Source organism: Panthera onca, chromosome A1 (genome assembly GCF_046562875.1).
Source record: "Panthera onca isolate mPanOnc1 chromosome A1, mPanOnc1 haplotype 2, whole genome shotgun sequence".
In the NCBI taxonomy this organism is placed as follows: Eukaryota; Metazoa; Chordata; class Mammalia; order Carnivora; family Felidae; genus Panthera; species Panthera onca.
Genome location: NC_138339.1, coordinates 138858738 through 138884447, shown reverse-complemented (window position 1 = coordinate 138884447; position 25710 = coordinate 138858738). Strand labels below are relative to the sequence as shown.

At 43.2% G+C, this 25710-nt stretch overlaps 1 protein-coding gene and 1 long non-coding RNA gene across 3 annotated transcripts in view; one reads left to right on the top strand and one right to left on the bottom strand.

The window, feature by feature from the left end:
- ZNF474 (zinc finger protein 474) overlaps positions 1-25229 on the top strand; it is a 52846-nt gene extending 27617 nt beyond the window's left edge. Inside the window, exons 2-4 of one of the 2 annotated variants that reach the window (XM_060636287.2) lie at positions 171-1410; positions 15130-15238; positions 25144-25229. In XM_060636287.2, coding sequence (XP_060492270.1) covers positions 379-1410; positions 15130-15237 — 1140 coding nt within the window. In that variant the 5' untranslated portion in view covers positions 171-378 and the 3' untranslated portion in view covers position 15238; positions 25144-25229. The remainder of the gene's footprint in view (positions 1-170; positions 1411-15129; positions 15239-25143) is intronic. The other variant, XM_078451572.1, reaches the window with a different exon arrangement.
- Positions 6285-9970, bottom strand: LOC132681630 (uncharacterized). Its single transcript, XR_009611156.2, has 3 exons — positions 9853-9970; positions 7221-7389; positions 6285-6444 (listed from the first exon to the last, which is right to left on the bottom strand). It is a non-coding gene; the product is annotated as an uncharacterized LOC132681630 (long non-coding RNA).
- Positions 25230-25710: the final 481 nt, after the last annotated feature.

Sequence of the window (25710 nt, the reverse complement as noted above, 5' to 3'; positions counted from 1 at the left end):
GTTACTCTGCTAGCCAAAGAGGATACTAGGTCCAAAAAAAAAAAAAAAATTACTGTTCTTTGTCACCTTACAATCTAAGGGGGATGTGTGTTTGTGTATGTGTGTGTGTGTGTGTGTGTGTGTGTGTGTGTGTGTGTGTAATAACTTCTTGATTTATGTTTTCCCCCCAGATCTTGGAAGCATCTGAGGTTTAATGAGGACTTTCCAGCATTCCAGACTGCTGCCCTGCAATGAAGCTCTGAGTCACCGTCTTTGGGGCTAAGGTATTGGCAACAATGTGGAACCCCAGGACAGCTAACCTGACTAACCTTCGCTGTAACCAGGATCCCAAAAGGGGTCTGGCATGAAATCAGAGCATAGAGAAAGACTTGCTTGTTAATGGAAACAGGAAAGAAAAAAAGGGTTTCCAACAAATTGCAACAGACTTTCCACCATTCTAAAGAACCCACCTTCCTTATCGGCCAAGCCGTTCTATGTAGTGACTCCCATTCCAGCCTTTTGCCAGAAACAGAGCATGTCAATCCTGCTGGAAAAATAAAGATAGGACCTCTGACAAGACCTGGAACAGTGATACTCTCAAAACGGTCCAGTAGGAGAATTATGTCAGAAAGTCCGCACAGCCCCCCTGTGATACCATCCCGCAGGCCTGGATTCCGGGTGTGCTATATCTGTGGCCGAGAATTTGGCTCCCAATCAATTGCCATTCATGAACCCCAGTGCTTGGAGAAGTGGCGTATTGAAAACAGCAAGTTGCCCAAACACCTGCGGAGGCCAGAACCCTCCAAACCACAGCCTCTCAGGGACAGTGGGTCCTACAATCTTCAGGCCGTGAACGAAGCAGCGTTTCAAAGTTCCCAGGCTCAGCTGCTGCCCTGTGAATCCTGTGGCCGCACATTCTTGCCAGATCGTCATCTTGTTCACCAGAGGAGCTGCAAGCCGAAGGATGAGGGGCCCAGAGCACCAAACCCCAACCGTTTTGATGATCTGACTAGTGCCAGGAAAGCTGCTGGTGGCATCCCAGCCCGACCAAAGACTCTCATCTGCTACATTTGTGGCAGGGAATTTGGCACTTTGTCCCTTCCTATTCATGAGCCCAAATGCCTAGAAAAGTGGCAAATACAAAACGACCGGCTCCCCAGGGAGCTCCGCCGACCACTCCCACGGAAGCCTCAGCCCCTTCCAACTGGACAGTCCAACCAAGAGGAGCCAAGTCAAGCTCAGCTGGTGCCCTGTGCAAATTGCGGCCGGACCTTTGCCCCAGACCGCCTTCTGGTACACCAGAGAAGCTGTAGGGTTCAACCAAGTGCACCAAAAATTCAGAATTTGACCTTAGGGAGGAAAGGTGGCCTGAAAGAGTCCACAAATTCCAAGCAGCAAAGGAACATGGCAGTGCCCACTGTGACTGATAAGGTAACTCATGCCACATGAGATGCATTGAGTGGACCTGGGGGTATATTCTGCCTCCAGGGGAAGGAGAGAAAACGATCCCCAGGATGCCCCACTCGTAGGATGTTTTCTTTTTTTTTTTTTTAATTTTTTTTTAACATTTATTTATTTTTGAGACAGAGAGAGACAGAGCATGAACAGGGGAGGGGCAGAGAGAGAGGGAGACACAGAATCCGAAACAGGCTCCAGGCTCTGGGCGGTCAGCACAGAGCCCGACGCGGGGCTCGAACTCACGGACCGTGAGATCATGACCTGAGCCGAAGTCGGACGCTCAACCGACTGAGCCACCCAGGCGCCCCGGATGTTTTCTTTCCGTGACTTATTTCTGCCTCCGTGCAGCCCGTCCGACCCCACGGGCTGTATCTCTGATGGCCAAGTAGATGCGAGAACATCCCCGCCTGGTGGGGTTATAGTCCTTTTCCGCTCTGCCTAAAGAAAGAGAGATGGATGTCTTTCTTCCCTGATTCCTCATCCCAAGAATCCTTGGGAGAGACTGTTATTTGAAAATGAGTCATTAATGCTGTGTCTACATTGCAGAGATATAATCCCCATTCCAACGGCCCATATTTATGACCGGTTTATTTTAGTCATCTACCTTAGGAATTCATTTTTGGCAATGCGGGGTTATGCTGAGTTTATCTTGCTAAAATAGAATCTGTGTCAAAAGCCCCAAATGACTTTAGCAACAATTAAACACTGGAGCACTTGCAGAAATAGACGTGCTCTTCAAATACAGCATGTTTTTCTTTGAACACTTACACGATTATAATATCTAGGAGATTAACTCCAGGGGAGTCTCCAAAGCAACGAGGTGTGGGTTCATGGTTCTGGGAAGGGTTTAGCTCCCATTGATGCTCTGTACCCTGCATTTGGGTTGGATACCAGGCTCTGCTCCCCACTTGGGCAACTGGGAATAAGCATGAGCCCATGGGCCCCCAACCTCTATGGTGAAGTATTGTTTACCTGAAGTGTCAGTGTCAACCGGAATTGGGGAAGAATGTGTGTGGCCCCCCACCCAGCATGGTCCATGTGCTGCCCTTAAGCCCAGGAGTGGGTATACTGTTCTGTGTCATACCTTGCAGAATCTCAAATCATGAGAAGTAGGAAGTGGTCAAAATTTTCTCTACATGGCTTGGTACTAAAACACCCCACCTTGGGGCGCCTGGGTGGTTCAGTTGGTTAAGCGGCCGACTTCAGCTCAGGTCACGATCTCGCGGTCCGTGAGTTCGAGCCCCGCATCGGGCTCTGGGCTGATGGCTCAGAGCCTGGAGCCTGCTTCCAGTTCTGTGTCTCCCTCTCTCTCTGCCCCTCCTGTTCATGCTCTGTCTCTCTCTGTCTCAAAAATAAATAAACGTTAAAAAAAAAAAATTAAAACATCCCACCTCTGCAAGGATTTTTTTTTTTTTTTCAAGTAGACTCCACACCCAGATTTGGACTAGAACTCATGACCTTGAGATCAAAAGTCACATTCTTTACTGACCGAACCAGCCAGGTGCCCCTGCAGGGACTCTTTAAATGGACTGTTTGGGGAAACTGAGGTTACCCAAGCTATCGTAAAGGATTCAACCAGAAGGATTGGGGGGCAGGGGAGTGGAGAAGGCAGCCTTTATTTTTAATGCAACTTTTCTTGCTTACTTTTTTTTTTATTGCATTATATTGGCAAACTTCTAGTACTTTTCCATAACTTTCATGTTTAAAATGAAATTATTAGAAACTTACTGGTTTACAAGATTCCAAGACAATGATTCTAAAGCCAAAGAGTCAGACTAAGAGATGCCGAGCAAGTTTTCCAGTGAACATTGAAGAAAGAAAGGCTAGTTTCTGTGCCGAAATCAAAACCCAAACTCTTTAAGTGTGGCATGGGCTGCAGGCTGGTCTCATAAACATGATCTGTTTTTCCCATCTTCTAGCTGTTGCTTTCCTTCCAGAACGTGTGGGGTCTGGATTCAGAGAACACAAGAATCTGTGTTTCAGGGCCACAACTCAGAAAGTCCATGAGCTCTCTGATTTGCAGCCCTGTTTCCTGATTGTATGCATTTGCTTCCCGTGGTCTCAGTACAGATCTCAAGATAGGGAAGAGTGTGGTCAGGAATCCTCTGCTTGTTGTAACACATACTCTGTGCCAACAGGCTGAGCACAGCGTGTTCTCAGTCAGTCACGACTGCTAAACGAGGCTGGCCTGGGCCCACGGCTTCACAGGAAGACACCTCCTGACTCACCCAGTCATCTGGAGGGGAGATGTCAGAAGGAGAGGTCAGCGATGGCCCTCAGTGACTCGTGCATTTAGATCAAAGTAGGGGGAGTCCGTCAGAACAAGGGCATCTGGAGGATGTGGCTCTGTCACAGCGTAACCCACCCGGCTCCCAGACCTGAGAAGGCGCGTGTCAGTGAAAAACTGGCACCCATTGCTGTCAGATGTGTGCTGGCCCATTCGGGGACCACACAGGCGTTAGTGGAGGGCATGGGGAGGTCATCCAACATAGGGTCCCTTTAGCTGCCAGACTTAAAGCAAGCTTGCATTAATTAAAATGGAGAAAATGGGTAGGCTTCAGAGAGGCGTAAGATCTCTTGGAGCATTGGACTTTACTTCTTCCCTAGAAGAGATATTTGCCATTCCACAGTGCTTTCAACAGGAAACCTCTCCCGGGTAGTGTGGTTTTCTCTTTGGGTTATGATTTGATCCTGTTCTATTGCTGTTTTTCTTTCTCTGTGTCATTTAAAATTTAGATAGTACAGCTTCCTTGTATCATTTAAAGTTGAGATGTTATGGGACATAATCCATTTCCCATAAAGATCACTGCTTTGTGCACTGTTCGATTTCAGGATTTCATCTGCCTGTGACAGCCGACTTTTGGCTACGACACGACACAGGCCCGTTCTTTTCACAATTCAGATGTGTGTTTCTCTTCTTCTCTTGTCAATCAAAGCCGTTTTCCTCTAGAATCCTTGAGCCGACTTCAGATCAGAATCCGCGATCTTGCCTGAGGCTCTCAGGGGGCTCAATCTCGTAGTGAATTCAGGTGAGGAAAAATCTTTTCAGAACCTTGATCGTAGTGCTGGGAAAACCATTCGTTCCAGTTGGGCAACAGTGACCGTTTCTCTGGCAGAGTGAATTACCCTGTGCTCGGAATGTTCCTTCAACATAGACTGGCTCAGTTCTCTTATGACACAGGGGTTCCTGTTACCCTTCAATCAAATCTAAACGCAAATAAAGGCCGCTGAGACGAGTTCCTCTCCAAGACTTCCATGGGCAGTTTGCTTTAGCTCCGCCTCGCCCACGAAACCACAGTATGGGCTGGAATTGTCCATTGTCTCTTCCAGAAGACAGGCCTGAATTTACCCTTTCTGATCTCACAGGCAAGCTGGGAAGGAGACTAAGCAGGATGTAAGAGAAATAAAACCCTGATGGGGATTTTTATTTCAAAGGTGGAACTGACCTGGGGTTGCTGCATCCACAGTTTACATGGTACCATGAGCAGGATCACACTTTCTTTCTTTCCTCCAAAAACAGGGGAAAGCCTGCATGAGCAGTGTCTACTTTAGCAGGACTTTAAAAGTGGTGAGAAGCCTGGATGAAATTTGGATGCATAAGATGGAAACAGATAGATTATCGGTTTGAATGTTAGTATTGGCATTTAATCTATTGAATTTTAGTCTATTTAGTAAGTCTATTGTCTCTCCTAGCAAGCACTTTCCTAAGCGATGCTGAGGGGTACAGTAATAGAGCTCATTATTGATCCTTACTTTCATATGAATGAATAAATTTTAATGCTTGCATTTAATATTTGGAAAAAATGTTGCCCTTTTCTAGAAGCTGATAGTATTTTGTTCTTCAACTGCAGGCCTTTTCTGGCTAATGGGAACACAGATCGGCAGTTTATTAAATGTAACTACAAACCAAAATGAAGCCTTTGTCTCATTACCTTTTATTAGGTAGATAATGCTTGGAGTTATTTTCTTAGAATTTTGCTCATAGGATGTGAAAATCCTATACCATATAACAAAATAGGCATGTTTTTCTTTAGGAAATCATCTATTTCTATAAATCATTCTCTCTGTAGTGTTAAGCTACCTTTGGCATCAGAGATGCTTAGATTTGAGCTAAAAATCCCATCAGACCCATCTCTAGCATCTGGTGCTGCCATCTGGTGTTTTCTTTTAAAGTACAGTGTCTATGCTGTGAAAAATGCTATTCTTTTTGTGTTACCTCCACATACATTTGAGAAAGTGCCCTTAGAATACAAACCCCAGTTATTGAGAGCTACAATTATATATGTGATTTAAATATCATAAGTGCTGTTCCATGGCTAACTTTCCCATTCTCTAAAGGGAAGACTCTCAGTGGGAATATCACAATCAGAAAGACTCAGAAGGGCAGGACACACGTTCTCAAAAGAGTGTGCACATTTGTATCTATTGGGTTTGGAGTTTGTAAGAAGGCATGGAAGAAAGGAAACCAACTTTTTATTGAGTACCCTTGATGATCAGTACTATATATTCGTGATCAGAGCTTAATATTCCACAATATAACCATAAGACAGATACTATTTTCGACTTTCTATCTGGGGAGACTGAAGTTAAACAACCTGACCAAAGTTACACAGTGGGTTTGGTAGTGGGTGTCAGAGCCAGACCTAATTGTGAAGACCCTATCTTTTCAAGTCTAAGAGGCGTGGAATGTGTGGGATACAACTTGGGTGTGGCTACCCTGCCAGGCTAGGACTGCTGAGTAAGACAAAGTGGACAGAAGTGTGTTCATTCAGCAAATATATATTGTTAGACATGGGACTAAGTATTAAATATCTAGTCATAAAAAAGACACAGTTCTTGATCTCATGGAGTTTTTATTCTTACAGAGGAAGTGATAGGAAATAAATATAAATAAATATACAGCTGCAAATTGTGCTATACCAGTGAATAATGACAGGAAGTGGACATTCAGAATCTCGGTTAGAGAAAACCTCAGGGAGGAAGCGACATTTCAGCTGAGACCATGACCTGTAAGAAAGAATTGGCCAGGAGGAAAGATGTGAGGAGAAGGGAGTAATAAGAGGAGGAGACATTCTGGCCGAAGGTAGTGTGGCCAGAGCTCAATGAGGGGGGTGACAGGCACACAAGATGAGCTGTAGAAACACCATAGTCCCTGCAGCTATCCAGGAGACACGTGTCATCAGTTGTGGGGCTCTTGCAGGGATCCAGCTGAGAGCAGATGAAAACTTGGCCAAGGCATTTGGTAGCAAAGACAGAGATAAGGTATATGCACAGAATTTGGTGGTAGTTAGGATGTGGAGGTCTGAGGAGGGGTCAAGCACGGCTCCCAAATTTCTAGCTTGGGCAAGTGCTCTGGTGCCATTTTCTAAGATGGGAAGACCTGAGACAGGGTAGGCTCTTAGAAGTTAAGACCAATGGTTCCTTTCCGGACACGGCAAATTCAAAGTGCTTGTGACATATCTAAGTGGGTAAGTCAGGCTGAATATAGAAGTCAGGATCTCAAAAGAGAAGGTTGGACTGGATCTATATTTGCGCATTTTTAATATATATTTAAGGTCATAGGAATGAATACAGAGTTGGGAAAGGAGATGCCAGGCCGAGCCCTGAGGCATTAAATCATTGAGGCACTAAAGGAAAAGGAACTGGAGAATGAGAGGCTGGAGACACTACAGAAAATGTCACGAACAAGCGTGTGGAAAGCAGGGCGGGATGCTGAAAGGTGGAGCAGGATGAGGGCCAAAAAATAACTATTCGATTTGGCAGTGTGGACTGAGTCTTATAACCTTGGCAAGAACATATCCGGAGTAGTGGTGAGGATTCCAGAGTGTGTGGATGATGAAGATCATGTCTGGTGTTCCTACTGTGAACATCTCCACCATAGACATCGCTGTCCCAAAGCATTTCGCCGCAAACGTTTTCACCGCATAACTAATTGGCTGTACGGCAATTTGGCTGTAAAAGATAAAATAACTGGCTGACAGTTTGGTTTCATTTCTCCATTGACAAATTTCCAAATTTTATATTATATAAATCTTAGCTAGTCCCCATAAAGCTCTACACACTGACGAATAGATGTTGTCTTAAAATAGTGAACAACAACACCATATGTAGACTTGAAAGAAAATAGGCTGATAAAACTTACTTGAAGGGGGAAAAAAGAGAGTGTGAAGGCGGATTGCATACTATACTATACTATACCACACGAGAAAATGATAACAGTGACATTGGTAACAAAGCCCACTAACAAATGAATTACAGCATTAGCATTTCTTACACATTTCCCATAGAACTTTGGAATGTCTATCGACAGACGTGACAATATGCCAAGAATGAACAGAGTAGAAGGCTTTCACAATGCAGTGCAAAGCTCACTTTCAAATATGCATTCTAGTATTTGGAAAACTGATACGTCTCTTTTTTCTAAGTTTATTTATTTTGAGAGAGAGAGCACGAGTGAGGGAGGAGCAGAGGGAGAGGAAGAGAGAGACAGAATCCCAAGATGTAGGGCTCGAACTCACCAACTGTGAGATCATGATCTAAGCTGACATCAAGAGTCAGATGTTTAACAGACTGAGGCAACCAGGGGCCCCAAACTGTTACCTCTCTTAATGAAGGAAGAAATTAATAATTTAATTATGTTTTTATGTCTCCTCATGCCCTTTTTACTGTCCATCTTGTATTTTTTGTTATTTTATCTTTTAAGGTGAGATTGCCTAGTGGCCAGTTAGCCACGTAGCAAACATGCTTGCCAAAGGTGTTGAAGGCAAAACCACCTAGAACCAGTAACAGCAGGATGTGTGTTGAGAAGTTTGGCTCTGAAGACCAGGAGAGAAATAATGCGTGGAGTAGAAATAGAGATGTTGGGCTAAGAGAGGTTTCCTTAAAGATGAAAGTGTCCAGACCATATTTGAATGTTTAGAGTTATGATCCCATGGAGCGAGGGAGGCTGAAGAAACAGGAGAGGGGACAGGGACGAGTGGAAAGCCTGGAGGAGAAACCCACAGCAGTGGGTGGGATCCCAGAGCCCACTGGGAGGGCAGGGTTTCAGGAGGAGGCACCTGTGAATGTCCGAAGGAGGTTGAGTGTGGATAAAGCAAGTGTGTAGACTGCTGGTGGGAAACTGAGGTAACTACAGTCTGTTCACTTATATCTCATACTTTTTTTTTTACAAAGTACCAGCCAAGCTAATCAAGTCTATCAGATAGGAAAGCGAGGCATAGGGAGAAAAAGGTTAATTTGAAGAGTCTGCTTAGTCCTTTGTCTCTTCATGCCTTGAGCTAGACTGAGTTTCTAAAATCAAGACTAAGGCTCCTGGAGGGACACCGGGATGGCTCATTCAGTAGAGCATCTGTCTTTGGCTCAGGTCATGATCTCAAAGTTTGTGAGTTCAAGCCCCACGTTGGGCTCTGTGCTGACAGCTCAGAGCCCACTGCTTTGTATTCTGTGTCTCCTCCTCTCCCTGCCCCTCCCCTGTTCATGCTCTGTCTCTGTCTCTGTCTCTCTCTCTCAAAAGCAAATCAACTTAAAAAAAATGTTTTTTAAAAAGACTAAGGCTCCTGGCACCATTTGCCTCTATGATTCCCAAACACAAGAATGACTTGGAAGTCTTGGCAGGCAGTAGATAAAACATTCAGTGGGATCCTTCTGGGGATTAGTACCCTTATAAGCCTTTCCAGCAGCCCTAGTTCACCTCCTCAGCTGTACTGATGTCACGAAATCCAGTGTTGACCTCACAAACTGCCCCCTGATGATGTTCACAGCTGGACTACTGATGTCCAACCCCCCATGTGCCATTTCTTCATCTTTTCTTGGTGCCAACCATGCCTGCATATCAGAGAACCGCTCTAGGATCCCATGGCTCTCAGGTGTACAAAGCACAACTGTAAGGTAACCAGACCAGTCTTCTTCTGCCCTCTTGGTTCTAGAAACCAGGCCTCATGAATCCTTGTGTGTGTATACTGCATGGGTGGACTATGTGTGTATTGAGTGGGGGGTGAGGGGAAAGTGACAAATTTTGAAGCCACAGCATCACCGGTAAAATTGATGTATCACTTCCTAATACAAAAATGTGAAAAGCTATGCTCATCTGTACAAATTACAGGCTAACATGACTATTTTTTAAGGTAAGCTTCAAATTACAATTATATACGTGATGGGAGAGACCACGACAGAGCTACCTCTCCTGCAGCCCAAAGACCAAAACAAAATTAGATAGTCACTGTGTTTGGTGTCCCAGTATGTGGCTTTCTGCTCCTCTAGAAACAAAAATATTAACTGTAAAGTCTGTGAGAGGAGAGTATCACACATGAGAAATTCTAATGTTACGTAGGCCTACAAATGAACAAAGCTACAACATGCCACAGTCCAAAAGAATTAATCCAACTTAAATAATTTTGCACATCTTCATATGCTTACTTCTACCTCTTGCTACCATCAATCTGCTTCCAGCTCCAAACAGACACCCATAGTTTCTAGTCGTAAATACTTCGTAAGTCTCTGCGTGATGACAGGATGGATGTACGTAGTGCTTAGAAATCCAAATTCTAAGCTCAACAGCTAGGATCTTTCCCAAGATTCTTAGAACGTCACTCAGGCGGTCCAATGCAACCTGGAAGAAGTCATTATTGAAACAGAGGCGATTGTCCTGTGAACAGAATCTTACTGCTAAGCGTCCTACGGTTGAGACTTCTGAATAGGTGGAGTTTCAAGAGGGTCTGACTTAGGACTCTCTCTGTCTGTCTCTCTTTTTTTATGTTTATTTATTTTTTGAGGGGGAGAAAGAGAGACAGCGTGTGAGTGGGGGAGGGACAGAGAGAGAGGGAGATGCAGAATCTGAAGCAGGCTTCAGGCTCTGAGATGTCAGCACAGAGCCCGCGGTGGGGCTAGAATTCATGCACTATGAGATCATGACCTGAGCCAAAGTCAGACGCTTAACTGACTGAGCCACCCAGGTGCACCATAGGACTCTATCTCTTGCTTTCCCTTTATATTTTGTAATTCACCTCCTGCTTATGTTCATTTCTCTTTCAAATTTTTACCTCTATGAGGTTGTCTTACGTGAAGAAATGTCCTATGAATTGAGGAAGGGCCTAATACACCCAGGAATTCAATAAGTTTCCAATATTTCAATACATCAATATTCTAATGTTCTTCTTTGGCCCTCCCTTAGAGCTGGGGGCCCTTTAGCATATAAGCTGAAGACCAATCAGGCATTGGAAAAAACCCCACTTCTGAATACCAGGTCAAATAGTATCTATGCTTGGCTTCTTTTTCTCTCTAACTGTAAATGCTGGAAAAACTGAATGGCTGTCTTAGTTTGTGGGTTTTTCCTGTCTTGCCCCCATTGCTCCCTTCAAGCTTCATTTTCCCTATGACCTGAAAGCCATCTGACCACAAGGGTCAGGCCTCATGCCAAAACGAGAAGCACAAGAACCAAACACCAGGGACATCCTCCATCCATTTTCTTCAAGGAAAGTCATTCTTTTTTTAATGTTTATTTATTATTTATTTTGAGAGAGAGAGAGAGAGTGGGGGATGGGCAGAGAGAGAGGGGGAGAGAGAGAATCCCAAGCAGGCTCTGTGCTGTCAGGGCAGAGCCTGACATAGGACTCAATCTCCCGAACCATGAGATTGTGACCTGAGCTGAAATCAAGAGTTGGACACTTAACCTACTGAGATACCCAGGCACCCCTTCCAGGAAAATCATTCTTAACAAGAATTTGGCAAGATACTTGATTATACACCTCACCTTCTAACCTTCTAAAGAATCAGGGAGAAAAGCAGTTTTATCTCAAATGTGAGAATTTAAAAAAACAAAAAACAAAACCTTCTACCAAGAAACTGTATTCCTTTCAGGAGCAGAGATTCCTGAAATGTGGAATTTGTTCTTTGACTTACATTTGTAACTAAAATTCCAAGCATATATTCAAAATACCAGTAGTTTTTTTGTATTTTTTAATGTTTTTTGAGAGAGAAAAAGAGAGTGCAAGTGGGGGAGGGGCAGAGAGAGAGGGAAACACAGAATAAGAAGCAGGCTCCAGACTCTGAGCTGTCAGCACAAAGCCCAATGTGGGGCTTGAACTCATGAACGTTGAGATCATAACCTGAGCTGAAATGGGACACTTAATTGACTGAGCCACCAGGCACCCCAACAGTGGGTTGTTATTTAAAAATCAGGTACACGAAGATATTTGAATATTAACAGCATTTCCAAATGATTGGCCAAGGCTTTCTTATCGTTCCGAGGAGCAAAACAAAACTCCAAATCATGAGTAACAGACTCTAATAGTTGGCCAATACACAGGCTGGATTGGAAAATTCCTTAACGTGGCATCCAGTAATTTCCAAAAACAATTCAATTTCAAACAACGATCCTTCCAGATGTGACATTTGGGTAGACTTGTTTGAAAACACCAGAAGTAAATGTGAAATACCAGTGGTTTCTAGACAATCAAACTATGATTGTTGAGGTTTGAGACTGAGCTACGCAGTTACTCCTATGTATGAAAATGCTATTTATACTTCGTCTGCATGTGTATGACGTGCCTGGGGGGAATGGAAACTTAATTATACACATCCAGACTAGTCAAGCTTGTTGAAATTATGCTTTAAATGACCACAGGCAAAATTCTGACTTTGGGAAACGAGTCTCTGGTGACCTGGTCTCATATTCTGATCTTGTTTTCCTTTTTAGCACCTTGTGCACCCTCCCGCCTAGTAGCTAGTAACACCCCCACCCCCCCACCCCCCACCCCCCACCTCTTGATATTGTTGGAAGAGGGTTGGGAGATTCTGATAAGATCCTTCCCAGGAAAATCTCCTCCAGGGGACTGTTTGCATTTTGAAAGAGGATTTGCTGGGAAGGCGCTGTTCATCCCAAGGGAATGAACATTTGAGGTAGTCAAGAGAACAGACCTAGGAATTTTGCTGGTTTCTCTCAAATCTTACCCAATGACTGACTCTGTGGACATTCTCCATGTCCATTGACCATTGGTGTCCTCTGACCATTGGTGTCCTCACCTCCACCGTGTTTCTAGAAGCAGCTGGAATCATATCTGGAATCAGATAATAGGTGGGCAAGAAAATCACAAATCTTTGAGCACATTACTAAACTTCCTCAGCCTTAGTCCCTCCCCTGTGAGGGGTTAAAATGAAAGATCTTTTGCCAAGGACCTGCGATGATGTCTAACAAATCATTCCCAGTCAGTTCCTTCCTGCCCCTACATAGTGGCCGTGGCAGAAGACCTACTGTCTCAGTGAACACAAGCTTTACTACTTGCCTAAATGCTCTGTGCCTCAGTTTCCTGCTTTGCAAAATAAGGGCACTGAGTCTTTCCCAGAGGATTATAATGAGAATTCTTGCCCGTTAAAGCATGTTAAGTGGTTAGTACAAATCTTGGCGCTTAAAAGTGCTGGGTAATTATTAGCTGCTACTTGGTCAGATATTTCCGATACTGGAATATTCACAGAGATTTCTCTTTTGCTTAATGTTTGTTCGTTTGCTTTTTTGCTGTTTGTTTATTTTTGAGAGAGAGACAAACAGACAGAACATGGGTAGGGGAGGGTCAGAGAGAGAGAGAGGGAGACACAGAATCTGAAGTAGACTCCAGGCTCTGAGCTGTCAGCAGAGAGCCCAATGTGGGGCTTGGACTCCTTAACTGTGAGATCATGACCTGAGTCATATTCAGACCCTCAACCAACTGAGCCACCCAGGTGCCCCTGGGATATTCACAAGGATTTCTAAAAGAGATTTTCTTCTTTTCTCCTCAAGTACAGAGGAGAAAATCTTTCCCTCTTATTTTCCCATCCAAACTTTCTGCCTTCTGTGATATGCCTTGTGCACTTACCACAGACATTTCAATTATTTGGCCCTAATGGAAGGAATCAGGAGTGTGGAAAATTTAAAACAGCAGCAAAGCCCCAACTTCTTTATGTTGAATTTTGTCATGCAGAGAGAGGAACACTGTCAATGGAATGATAGCCATCCAAAGAGCTGCACAGTCCCTCAGACCCTTGTTTTGGCAGCCAGCCATCAGGAGTGGGCCCCCAGCACAGTTACTGTACCCATGGTTACCATGCAGCCTTGGACACCAGGCTCACCTCTTAAAATAGGAGCTTCTTTTTTTTTTTTTTTTTTTTTTTATGTTTTTATTTATTTTTGCGACAGAGAGAGACAGAACATGAGCAGGGGAGGGCCAGAGAGAGAGGGAGACACAGAATTGGAAGCAGGCTCCAGGCTCTGAGCTGTCAGCACAGAGCCCGATGCGGGGCTCGAACCCACAGACTGTGAGATCATGACCTGAGCCGAAGTCGGACGCTTAACCGACGAGCCACCCAGGCGCCCCAAATAGGAGCTTCTTAAGACCTAACGGCGTACTTCAAGACTCCCGTCACCAAGTTCCATTGTACTTGACTCAGTGCTTATATTCAAAGAAAGCAGGGAATTTTGAGTATGACCATCTGTTCATCGTCACTGTACCCCCTTTTTCTAAAACACCTCTATGATACCTGGCGAGTTTTTATTTTTCTTTTAATGTTTATTTATTTTTGAGCGAGAGCAAGTGGGGAAAGGGCTGATGCGGGGCTCGTACTCACAAACTGTGAGATCATGACCTGAGGTGAAACCAGGAGTCAGATTCTCGACCGACTGGGCCACCCAGGCGCCCCCTGACAAGTTTTTAATTCCACAGTCTGAGATTCACTCCTTTGACTCAAAGCGCTGACTCTGCAGTACATCCCAGCTAAAAGGCAAACGTTTTCTAGATTGTTCACAAACCCTCTTCAGCCCCTGGCACATTAATGTCAATTAGCCACCAGTGCAGCTGATTTCTTAGAAATGAGATATAAGGCAAATACCTCTCACTGGGGAGAGTGTGCAGGAAATAGCTCCTCAGAGCCATAAGCTCTGGTGCTTTCAGGGATGGTCAGGCTGCCTTTAGGGCAATGGGGAGCGGTAGAGTCTGTGGCATTATGTACACAAAGTCCCACCTAAAGATGTCACATTTAAAACTTTTGAGAACATTGTGCTGGTCAGGTAGAACATGCCTGTCTATTGGGTGGCGTGGTCATTGATCCAACAGTTTACAGTCTGAGATCCCGAGTATGAGGCAGCAGGGAGGTAGTTCTGGGGGGGCAGTCTGGGTGAGTTGCTATAATGGGGACAGACTGAGTCGTGAAAGACCCATGAAGGGCCGCACATAGTTGTGTGACAGTTGTGTGCATGGACCCCTGGCACCCACACTCCATGCCTGAGCACAGGGTAACTCACCCCAGCCACCAACATCTATTTGGGTCACCTGTGGGAATCCCCAGAACAATGTGGCCATTAGTGTGGGTCAAACATCCAGGAACCAATCCATCCAAGAATTTTACAGGGCCACAAAAAGCACAGGATCCTAGAGAGATTCCCCAATCTGGAGTGTAGTTTTCAGAACTTACAGGTTGAGTTTAAATATATCAGTGGGTGGAGAGGTTAAGAAATGCTTCCTCCACTCAGTGGGTACCTTCGTCACCCTGTCCCTGCGTCTTGACTAACCCCACACGGTGTGGGCTCTGTGCGTGCCACATAGGGATCTGTCCACCTGACCTACTTTACCAGAGAAAGAGCTTTGGAAAAAGTGAAAAAAATATTTCCCAAGTAAAGGTGGGGAGTTAAGTATGATCATCCCAACTCATCCCAAGTTCTGTACCTAGCATGGTGCCTGGCACATGGCCTGTAACCGGAAGATTCTTCCTGAGCAACAACATCTGGGCTACACTGAATCACAGACAGCCCATTCCTCCAGATGCATTTCCACTTAGGGTAGGTCTCAACCTTCCAGAAGCCCAAGCTGTGCTTTTAGTAGGTGTGGCTACGTTCTTCCCGCTCACAACGCAACTTCAGTATCAATATATTTTTTTAAATTTTTTAATGTTTATATTTGAGAGAGAGAGAGAGAGAGCAAGCAGGGGAGGGGCAGAGAGAGAGGGAGACACAGAACCTGAAGCAGGCTCCAGGCCCTGAGCTGTCAGCACAGAGCCCAGTGTGGGGCTCAAACTCAAAAGCCGTGAGATCATGACTTGAGCCGAAGTCGGACACTTAACCGACTGTGCCACCCTGGTGCCAGTATCAACATTTAGAACCTTGTTGCTTTACTGGGTTTGTGAAGTTGGAAACAATCTGATTCAATGCAGATACTTACAGACTGGCCATACTGTGCTCGTTACCAGTCACACTCTGAGACATACAGTATGCATCAACATATTGTTGATCTATATGTGGGACCTGAGAAAGGCCCAAGGCCAAGTCCTGAGATGGGAAGGATTATCATGTGTATCCCTCTCATGGCATCACTTTTTAATTTTGCATCTTTACAAAAATCATTAGAGATTAATGATCGCAACTAGATGGGTTGAAAGCGTCTTAAGCTCAGGCACCTTTTTCTTTTCTTTTCTTTTTTTTAATATGAAATTTATTGTCAAATTGGTTTCCATACAACACCCAGTGCTCATCCCGGGGCGGGGGGGGCACCTTTTTCTACTGTACTCATCAAAGTCATGGTTTAGACCAACAGGGATGGTTTCTTTTTTCAAGATGTTCTCACCCCTGGCTTCCTTGATTCCTTTCTGACTCGACTCGGGTTAATGGAAGTCCCCAAATGAGCCCAAGATATATGGCTGTTTTGATGTAGGGATGTTATGATGCACCCTTAAAAAAAAAGGACAATTACACTTTCTGCATTTTTGGTTTCATGTCCAAGTAGTGTGTGAAGCATGTCACTTGGAGGAAAAAGGCAGGCATTTCATTTACATACATATTTGGTAATAAAAAGACATCTTTTGCATTTTGATATTGTTGCTTTGACACAGCCCCAATGAAATGACCTTCTCAAAAGGAATAGGCCAACTGCTTCCATGACAGCAGATAAACCCAGCAAACTGCTGCTTCCCAGTGCGCAAATATGGGAGGCTGCTTCTGCTCCCTGGTAGCAGATCACTAATTGTACTTGTGACCCTTCTAGAACCAAAGGTCTCAGCACACTCTCTCTCTCTTTCCTCTTGAGGGGAATGAGCTTAAAGAAGATAACGGTAGGTTGGAGGGGAGGCAAGGACAAAGCCAAGGAAAATGTAAAGGAATGAGATAGTGTGAGGCAAAGGGAACCTTTGGATATCCCTGACATCAACTGAGGAAAGTGACTGACCTGACCTGTGTCTTTTGTGCACAGGTTCACACACACACACACACACACACACACACACACACACACACTCACTCACATACTAAAGGACTTTGAAGTTACTCTTGCCGAAAGATGAGAAACTGGTGTCAGTAATGTTTCAAACAGACCAGATGCCATGCACATGGGCACAGAGGGATAGCCTTGGCTTTCAAACTATTCATCTCTGCCCCAGGGCTAGGGCCTGGCAATCTAGAATTGGACTTCTCTGGATGAAATTGTATGTGAATGGGGTTGCCACCTGGTGCATTGTCTCTGGCAAAAAAAAAAAAAAATTTGATGTCCTGGAAAAAAAAAAAAAAGAAACAAAACTCAGTGAAACAGTTTGTAATTCTCTCCAGTCCCTTTTTCTTTTTCCCGTTTTCTTCAATGGTGTTTATTTTTTTCTTTTTTCAGGAATTTCTCAGGAGACAAATTAAAGGGTTTAGAATCTAGATGACTTAACAATAGTCTCTAGTGCCTGGCACAAGTCACTGTAAAATCCATTATTTGATTCTGCAATTTCCTCTGACAATGTGTACTGCTGACTTGGAGCCGACTGCATGCCATGAGCTCGGCAATGCAAAATACTCGCCTAAACTAGGTCTGTGTGAGAGGTTTTTAACCGGCTATGCTGAGGAATGATAGACAAACAAGAAACTGCATTCATTAAATATGTGAGATTCAGTGAGTTTTCACAGTTTTATATACCTGTTACATGACCACCATAATCAAGATAAAGGAAGAAGATCTTTGGGGTGCCTGGGTGGCTCAGTCAGTTGAACATCTGACTCCTGATTTCAGCCCAGGTCATGATCTTGCTGTTTGTGGGTTTGAGCCCCACATCGGGCTCTGTGCTGACGGTGTAGAGCCTGCTTGGGATCTTCTCTCTTCTTCTCCCTCTGGCCGCTGTCCCTCTGCTAGCTCATGCTTTCTCTCTCTCTCTCTCTCTCTCTCAAAAATAAATAAATAAACTTAAAAACAGATACAGAACCCCCACAGATTCCATATACCCCTTATTCTTCCTTCCCCCTCCAGGCAACCCCTGATTTGATTTTTAAGCCCTACAGCCTAGTGAGGATTTTCTACCACTGGAAGCAGGCAGTAATGGACTCTTTTGTGTTTGGCTTCATTCAGCATAATGATTCTGTGTGTTATCCATGTTGGCACAAGCAATGGTAGTACTTTTTTTTTTTTTTTTAGAGTTTATTTATTTTTGAGAGAGAGAGAGAGAGAAAGAGAGTATGACTGGGGGTGGGGCAGAGAGAGAGGGAGACACAGAATCCAAAGCACGCTCCAGGCTCTGAGCTGTGAGCACAGAGCCTAACAGGGGGCTCGAACTCACAAACCATGAGATCATGACCTGAGCCGAAGTCAGATGCCTAACTGCAGTCAAATGCTCTACCACTGAACTACACCCCCTCAGATGCCTAACTGACTGAGCCACCCATATGCCCCACTTTTTTTTTTTTTTTTTTTTGCTGAGTAATAGTCCGTTGAATGGCAGCATTATGCTTTATCTATTCATGGGTGTTTCCATGTGTGTTACTGTTTTTATTATCACTGAAGTGTCCTGTCTCCTTCAGTGCAAGCAGAACCAGTTTGTATTTCTTCCAGAAGAAAGAGATCAAGATGTTTTAATATAGGAAAATTATGAAGTGTCCCATCTGGCTCATTCCTGGATCTGATTCCGTCTCCAAGATAAGGTCCTCACCTCATACTCAGGTCTCAATCTGATCAAGACATGTCTCATTACTTTTTTCATTGCCCTCTCTCTGCCTGACGCCCCTCACAACCCAGTGCCTTAGCGGTGGCTGATACAGTTCTGCGGGCAGAGAAGGTGCTGGCTGCCAGTACCTTCTGGCATATCACTATCCAGCATCTGAGGCATGGCCAGCTTCTAATGACAGGAAGTCTGGGGTCAGGGCCAAGGTGGGAAGGTGTCAACACACTTTGAAGAGCCAACCATTGCGTTCTCAAGGACTGCCCACCTGTATTGAACAGACTGCTCCTTGCATAGTTTCTCTAACCAGTCTTTGTGATCGACTTCAACGCGTTCCTCTCAACTTACTACAGTAATATTAAACACTTGAATAGGTCATATTCCTTTCTACCTGTTCCACAGCCCATTTGACTGACTTTTGGTCAAAATTCTTCCTTGCCTCCCTACAGCAGGCCGCTGTGGGTCTCCATCTATCACAGCACTTACAAATTTTGCCTTTGAATTGAACGAGTACTTGCTATGTTGTTCTTCATTACTAAGGAAAGCTAAGGCTTGGCGTGCCCAATGACCTCCAGCATGGGGAAGATACTGTCCTCAGTTTAAAGAGTTATTGCTGGAAGAAGCAGTTAAACAAAGTCATGGAGGTAGCAAAGTTGAGGATTGTGGGCTCTGGCTTGGGGACTGGGGCCGAGTTTGGTGGGGCTAGGGACCTGTTTCATGGGGCTAAAGTTGGCACGAATGAGGTCAGCATTCAGTGTCTGGCCTTTATTCTGTACCATGGAGAACCACAGAAATTCCTGATACCACATCAGACAGGCTAAGTCTGCACAAAACATACATAGTCAAGTGCAGAGAACAGAGGGGGCAGGTGGGAGGCCAAAAATTATAAGTTGATTTCCTAGTCCAGTCACAAATGGGCAACACAGGACCCAGGGGATGGTTCGCTCCATTTGTCCCCCAAATTATCTCTTTCACTGATGCTTCTCAGCAGAAGATGGCTAATACCGTATGGTCCCATTTAGTTCTTTCTGAATTCGTATTTTGGCTAATGCAACCAAGGCAGAGACATGAGCCTGAATTACATTAAAATATCTGGAAAATATAGTTAGATTACCTTAAAATGGAAACAAATTCATGCTAAATCTTGGCTTCAGAATTTTTTTCCAGGCCTTTTTTATTTTTATTTTTTTACTATTTTTTTAAATAATGGAGCAGAAGTCAAGGGCTTCAGTTAAGTTGCATCATATAAGCATGTAACTGATATATGTTCAGCTACAAACAGTTGACAAAATAAAATGGTATTCTTGGAATAATGCAACTAAAGATACCGTAAATATTTTCATTTTGTGTTATACTTTCATTTTATACTTTGCAAAACTGTATTCATTTGTAACATTAGTTCTAGTTCCAATTACTAATTGGTTACAATACGAGACTGTATTCTATACACAGCCTTGATTCCCATTTTTTATCGGTTACTTAAGGAATTTTCAGAAAGTAATTTGAGCTCCGCTTGATTTTTCCTTTTAGGGCTGATTTTATTACCTAATCCCAATTTAAGCTTTGACCCTGGAGTTGACATTCTTTTTATTATTTTATTATTCTTATAAAAATGACACAAGTGCATTATAAAAACTCAAGCCATTAGGAAAGTATAAAGATTGGCATAAAAATTAACCCAAGCCCCTTTGTGTTTGACCTAAGTGACTATCGTTCCAGACACCCTTCTCTGTGCACAGCATATATAAATAAATACGGATGCAGATGTTTTCATAGGACTAAGATCGTCACATCCAAGTTATTCATACAGATATTATAAAGACAAAAACAAATACTGTAGTTGATTTTACTTGAATTTGACAAAAGAAAACAAAGGGAAAGTGATGGCATTGTTGAACTTTAGAAAAGGATTTCTTCACTAAAGAATATTCATTTTTAAAGGATCCATTACAGTCACAAAACCAAGATAAGTTATCAGAAGATTTGAAAACAAGTCAGCTCCACGTCTTAATTTTATACTATTTTACGTGACTGTTTGCCATGACAGTAAAGAATTTAGCATCACTGACATCTTTGCCCCTTTCCTTCTGTGACAAGTTTTGGTAAAGTATTTTCATATGTCAAGATATGCTTTTTTTATACTGTCTCAAACCCACGATTTCTCGGGTCATTTTGCTTTCATTCTATGCTTTCCTGGATCCATTGCCAGTCTTAGAGTCATGGTGTCAGTATTTTGGAGCTTTTCTGGTTGTGTCATCTCTTGTTTGCTTATATGTTCTTTTATTTTACTCTTCTTTAAAGTCTATTTATTTTTGAGAGACAGAGTACACGAGTGTGAGTGGAGAAGGAGCAGAGAGAGAGAGAGGGAGGGAGAGAGAATCCCAAGCAGGCTCCAAGCTGTCAGCACAGAGCCTGACAGGGGACTCAAAGTCACGAACCATGAGATCATGACCTGAGCCAAAATCGAGTCAGATACTCAACCCACTGAGCCACCCAGGCACCCCTTGATTGCTTATATTTTATTAAATAATGTTTTCCAGAAGGTATCAGAAGTAGAGTGATTTTATAATTTGTTAATTAAACAGGGACACCTTAGAGAATACAAGAAGGCCCTATTGTTAACACTTAGTCAAAACAGGAGGTATCATACTGACTATTTCAGGTAGAGCAGAGCTTAAGAGCACCCTAAAGCCAGAAGGGTGTATTTCCTAAGTTCTTGCTTCAACTCAGCACTTTTTTGAGGCATTTAAATGGTGCCAAATGGATCCTTACACAAAAGAGCATCTATTTGGGGAAAAAAAAAAAGGTTTGGCTCTGACTGAAGATCCAACAGCTCACTGCCCGGGGTTAATGGGCAGCTTTTAGGGAGTCCAGCATTCATTTAAAATCATATCCATAATTCTGTATACCTGTGCATTGTCTGGAAAGAGGACCATAAAAATCAGATATTACTAATTTCTCTTGCCCATCAAATGCTACTAATTTCAATTTCATCACAAATCTCCAAAAAGCTACATCGTTGGCTTGTGTTCCCCTAAATCTCCTAGAAATAATGTCACACAACTGTAATCTCACATTATTACTACTTAGTTTTCATTATGGGATTAATATAAGAAAAGCCCAAATGTAGAGTGTTTCTGATCTTTAGTAAAACTGCTAGTAATAACTTTGGTTTTACTTTTCAGTATCTCTTTCATTAAGATTCTTGCGATAACACCATGTTAGGGATAGTTTTCCCCTTACACCAGGTGTTATACCTCCTTCTATAAGCTCCATGGCTTATACACCTACCAGTGAGGGTCACTGGGGTTTCCTCTTAGCCTGAGCTGTCAGGGAGGTCGCTGAGAGCTGTCTGAAGCTACTGAAATCGATATCCTAATCTAGGATCACTGGAACTATTTCTATTCTTCTTGTATCAATACCTTGCTTAATTCTAAAACACTCTCTTTGTGGTCCTTATTCTGTTTCCATTATTTAAAAGGTGGTATTACTGCTATTTTCATTTCATTTCATTTCATTTCATTTCATTTCATTTCATTTCATTTCATTCCAGTATATTTAACATAGAGTGTTACATTAGTTTCAAGTATACAATATAATGATTCAACACTTCCTTACATCACCCGGTACTTATCACAAGTGCCCTCCTTAGTCCCTATCACCTATTTCCCCCATCCCCCACCCACCTCCCCTCTGGTAACTATCAATTTGTTCTCTATAGTTAAGAGTTTATTTCAGGGGCGCCTGGGTGGCTCCGAGGGGTGCCTGGGTGGCTCAGTGGGTTCGGCTCAGGTCATGATCTCGCGGTTTGTGAGTTCGAGCCCCAGGTCGGGCTCTGTGCTGACAGCTCAGAGCCTGGAGCCTGCTTCAGATTCTGTTTCTCCCTCCCTCTCTGCCCCTCCCTGACTCATACTCTGTCTCTCAAAAACAAATAAAAACATTTTTTTTTAAAAGGAGTCTGTTTCTTGGCTTGCCTCTCTCTCTCTTTTTCCCTTACTCTTCTGTTTTGTTTCTTAAATTCCACATATGAGTGAAATCATATGGTGTTTGTCTTTCTCTGACTCACTTACTGAGCATTATACTCTCTACCTCTATCCACGTTGTTGCAAATGACAAGATCTTGTTCTGTTTTATGGCTGAATAATATAACATAATATAATATATTATATAATATACCACATCTTTATCCATTTATCTATTGATGAATGCTTGGACTACTTCCATAATTTGGCTATTGTAAATTTGGCTATTGTAATGCTGCTATAAACGAAGAGGTGAATATATCTCTTTGAATGACTGTTTTTATTTTTTGGAGGTAAGCACCCAGTAGTGCGATTCCTGGATCATACGGTGGCTCTATTTTTAATTTTTTTGAGGCACCTCCGTACTGTTTTCCACAGTGGCTGCACCAGTTTGCATCCCCACCAACCGTGCAAGAAGGTTCTGCTTTCTCCACATCCTTGCCAACACATGTTGTGACAGCTACTTATTTTAAATTGTAAAAGTGAGTAGATGGATGACCGGTCACTTACACTGACTAGGAGAAAAGTTGTTAAATGTCCACTTTCCTTTGCCTTGCACCCTCCCGGCCTGAAAGATTGAACATGAAGTGTTCCCGACAGAGAGAAGACATTAACAAAAAAGGAGGGGGAAAAATGCGTGGAAAATAAAATGATAATGCCAATAGTGGCCAGCAAAATGATTGGAAACATATGAAAGTTAGTGGATTCAAGTTAAAAGAAATACACACATCTAAAAGCTTCCCTGAAGTGTTCAAGCACCTCTGTCCACATCCAGCCTTGGGAGACTTTCCCAGGAAAGTAGGAAGCAAAAGCAAAATCGTGATGAGCGCTAATAACCTTCAGGGAGGGGGCATTTAGGTGCCCCCCCCCCCCCATAAAAGAGTTCACACCTGAAAGTGCTTATACAGATTCAGAGATGAACTTCTTCAAAAAAAATCTTTTACCTCGATGTTAAAAAAGCAACGCCTCACCCCAGAAATATCTGAAATGTTGACAGGAAAAACTGTTGATCTAACCCTTCGCTCTGCGGGAACTTTAGACTTATCGGCTTCCTCTTTGCCTTCCTTTGATTACAGTTTCCTGGAATCCGTGGCCTTGGCAAGGTCCCAGGTGTAGACAGCCCTGCGCACAGGGCAAACCTGCCTGCCTCTGCCTCCTCTCTCTGCTGTGCCCTATCACCTTAGCTCATTAGCCAAGAAGGGCCTTCTGCCCTTTCTGCGGGGGTGGGGATGGGGGAGGGGGCTCCCGTCTCTGTTTCCCTCTCCACCTTCCCCACACCCACCTCCATCTCAAAACACCAGAGAAAGAGGTTGAAGAGCGAACCCTGTGGCTGTGAAGGCAAGATAGAGATGGTTCAGCCTTCTTTGCAAGTTTCAGACTGACAATCGTGAAATTAATGAAAAATAAAAGAGGTTCTCTTATCTCCGGTCCGCGCCCCGGGGGATACATTTTTCTCTTCAGCTGAGAGCAGGCTTAGGAGTAAAATGTTGAAAACCTAAGAACATGGAGTGAACTGCAGGTTCAAATGCAGTTCAACCACAAATATAGCGCATGGAGCAAGCTTTGGAAAATATAATATAGAACATCTTAGCCCTTTTATGGTATTAATTTTCTCCCACATCCCTTTAAGTTATTTTGTGCTTGTCTTCTGGCCTCCGCATCTGCCTGTTTTCTTCTCATTTTTCCTTCCAAAAGAAACCTTCTGACGATGTGACGTGAATGTCTTCATTAATGACCCGTGCCATTTATTTTGCTTATATGCTTGGTTAAATACTCGATTTTGGCTCATACTTTCCATGTGGAATATTAATATTCATTATTCTCAAAGTGAAGAGACGAACTTCTCATTTTTTTTTTTACTAAAAAAAATACCCCTGTATTTAATTAATCTTCAAGTAAATGAACCTATAAAATATAGTAAGGAACTTTTGGGTATTTTGAAAAGCCTTGCTTCTGCTTTATCCTTTCTCTTACATCTTGAATTCCTCAAATACTTTTAAAGTCACTTTGCAGGCATTAGACCCTATTACATGGCTAATAAAGAAGATGGCTAAAAACTAGTTAGCCATTTTCTGATGAATGTAACTTATTGGCGTAATTCAGTATAGAGTAATAGAAGAAAAATGTTCTCCCTCAAATGTGCTTTTAAAAAACATTACTCTTCCTTAATTATCAAAGTATCACTGATATACAATGTTATATTAGCTTCAGGTATACAACACAGTGAGCTCACAAGCCTGTAGTCTCAGTAGTCACCCCGATAAGCATAGTTACCATCTGCCACAATACAACATGATTGCAGTATTTCCAGCTATATTCCCGATCTGCACTTTTCATTTCCATGACTTACTTATTTTATGACTCGAAGTTTGTACCACTTAATCCCCTTTACCTTATTTCGCCCATCCCCTCCCCACCTCCCCTCTAGCAAATAATGTGCTTTTTTAAAAATGTGGATCCTCTCAGGAGTAACTCCATTTTCCATTTTGCTTGGTGTATGTTAGTGGCTTTACTCCTCTAGAATCTGTCACGTCGGCTCAGGTGTGCATAAACCAGAAATGTGTTTCCTTCTTATTTTGATTTTGCTCTGTTTCCACTATAGGTATAACCCCCAACAGCTTTAGTGAAAAGCTGGCTGATTCTAAAATAGGCACATATTTTACCCTGATTCGTTACCCTGATTTACTTATTTTACCCTGATTACTCCTTTGGGGGAAAGAGAACCACAGCACCAACTCAAATTTGTTTCTGCTTTCATACCACCTAGTGCTACTTATGAACACACTGGAAAAGGTCATTTCATTCCGCTGAAATTTCTTGCAGCTCAACTTAACCGGGTCTTTCCATTATTTGGTGAGTATTATTCCCTAATTGAATCAGTATCACATTCTTTGCAGTGCCAGGAGAATTCCAGATTTTTTTTTTTTTTTTTTTGCAAAAAATTTCAGTAATTTTTGCTGTTCTGTTTCCCAGAAACTGAATCTCTTCGTTCTCTGAAAATGATTTGCCTCATACTTAGAAGACTAAGTTCATCCTACAGGAGCTCTGCTTAGGCTTCACTTTTTTCTTAAGTTATTTATTTTGAGAGAAAGAGAAAGAAAGGGAGGGGCAGAGAAAGGGAGAGAGAAAGAGAGAGAATCCCAGGCAGGCTCCGAGCCATCAGCACAGAGCCCGACACAGGGTTCAAACCTGGGAACCGTGAGATCATGACCTAAGCTGAAATCAAGAGTCTGATGCTTAACCCACGGAGTCACCCAGGTGCCCCTTGTGCCTTACTTCTTAACAACCCATCTCTATTTCATCTTTTTTCCCTGTCCTCAGAGGCTAACATCTC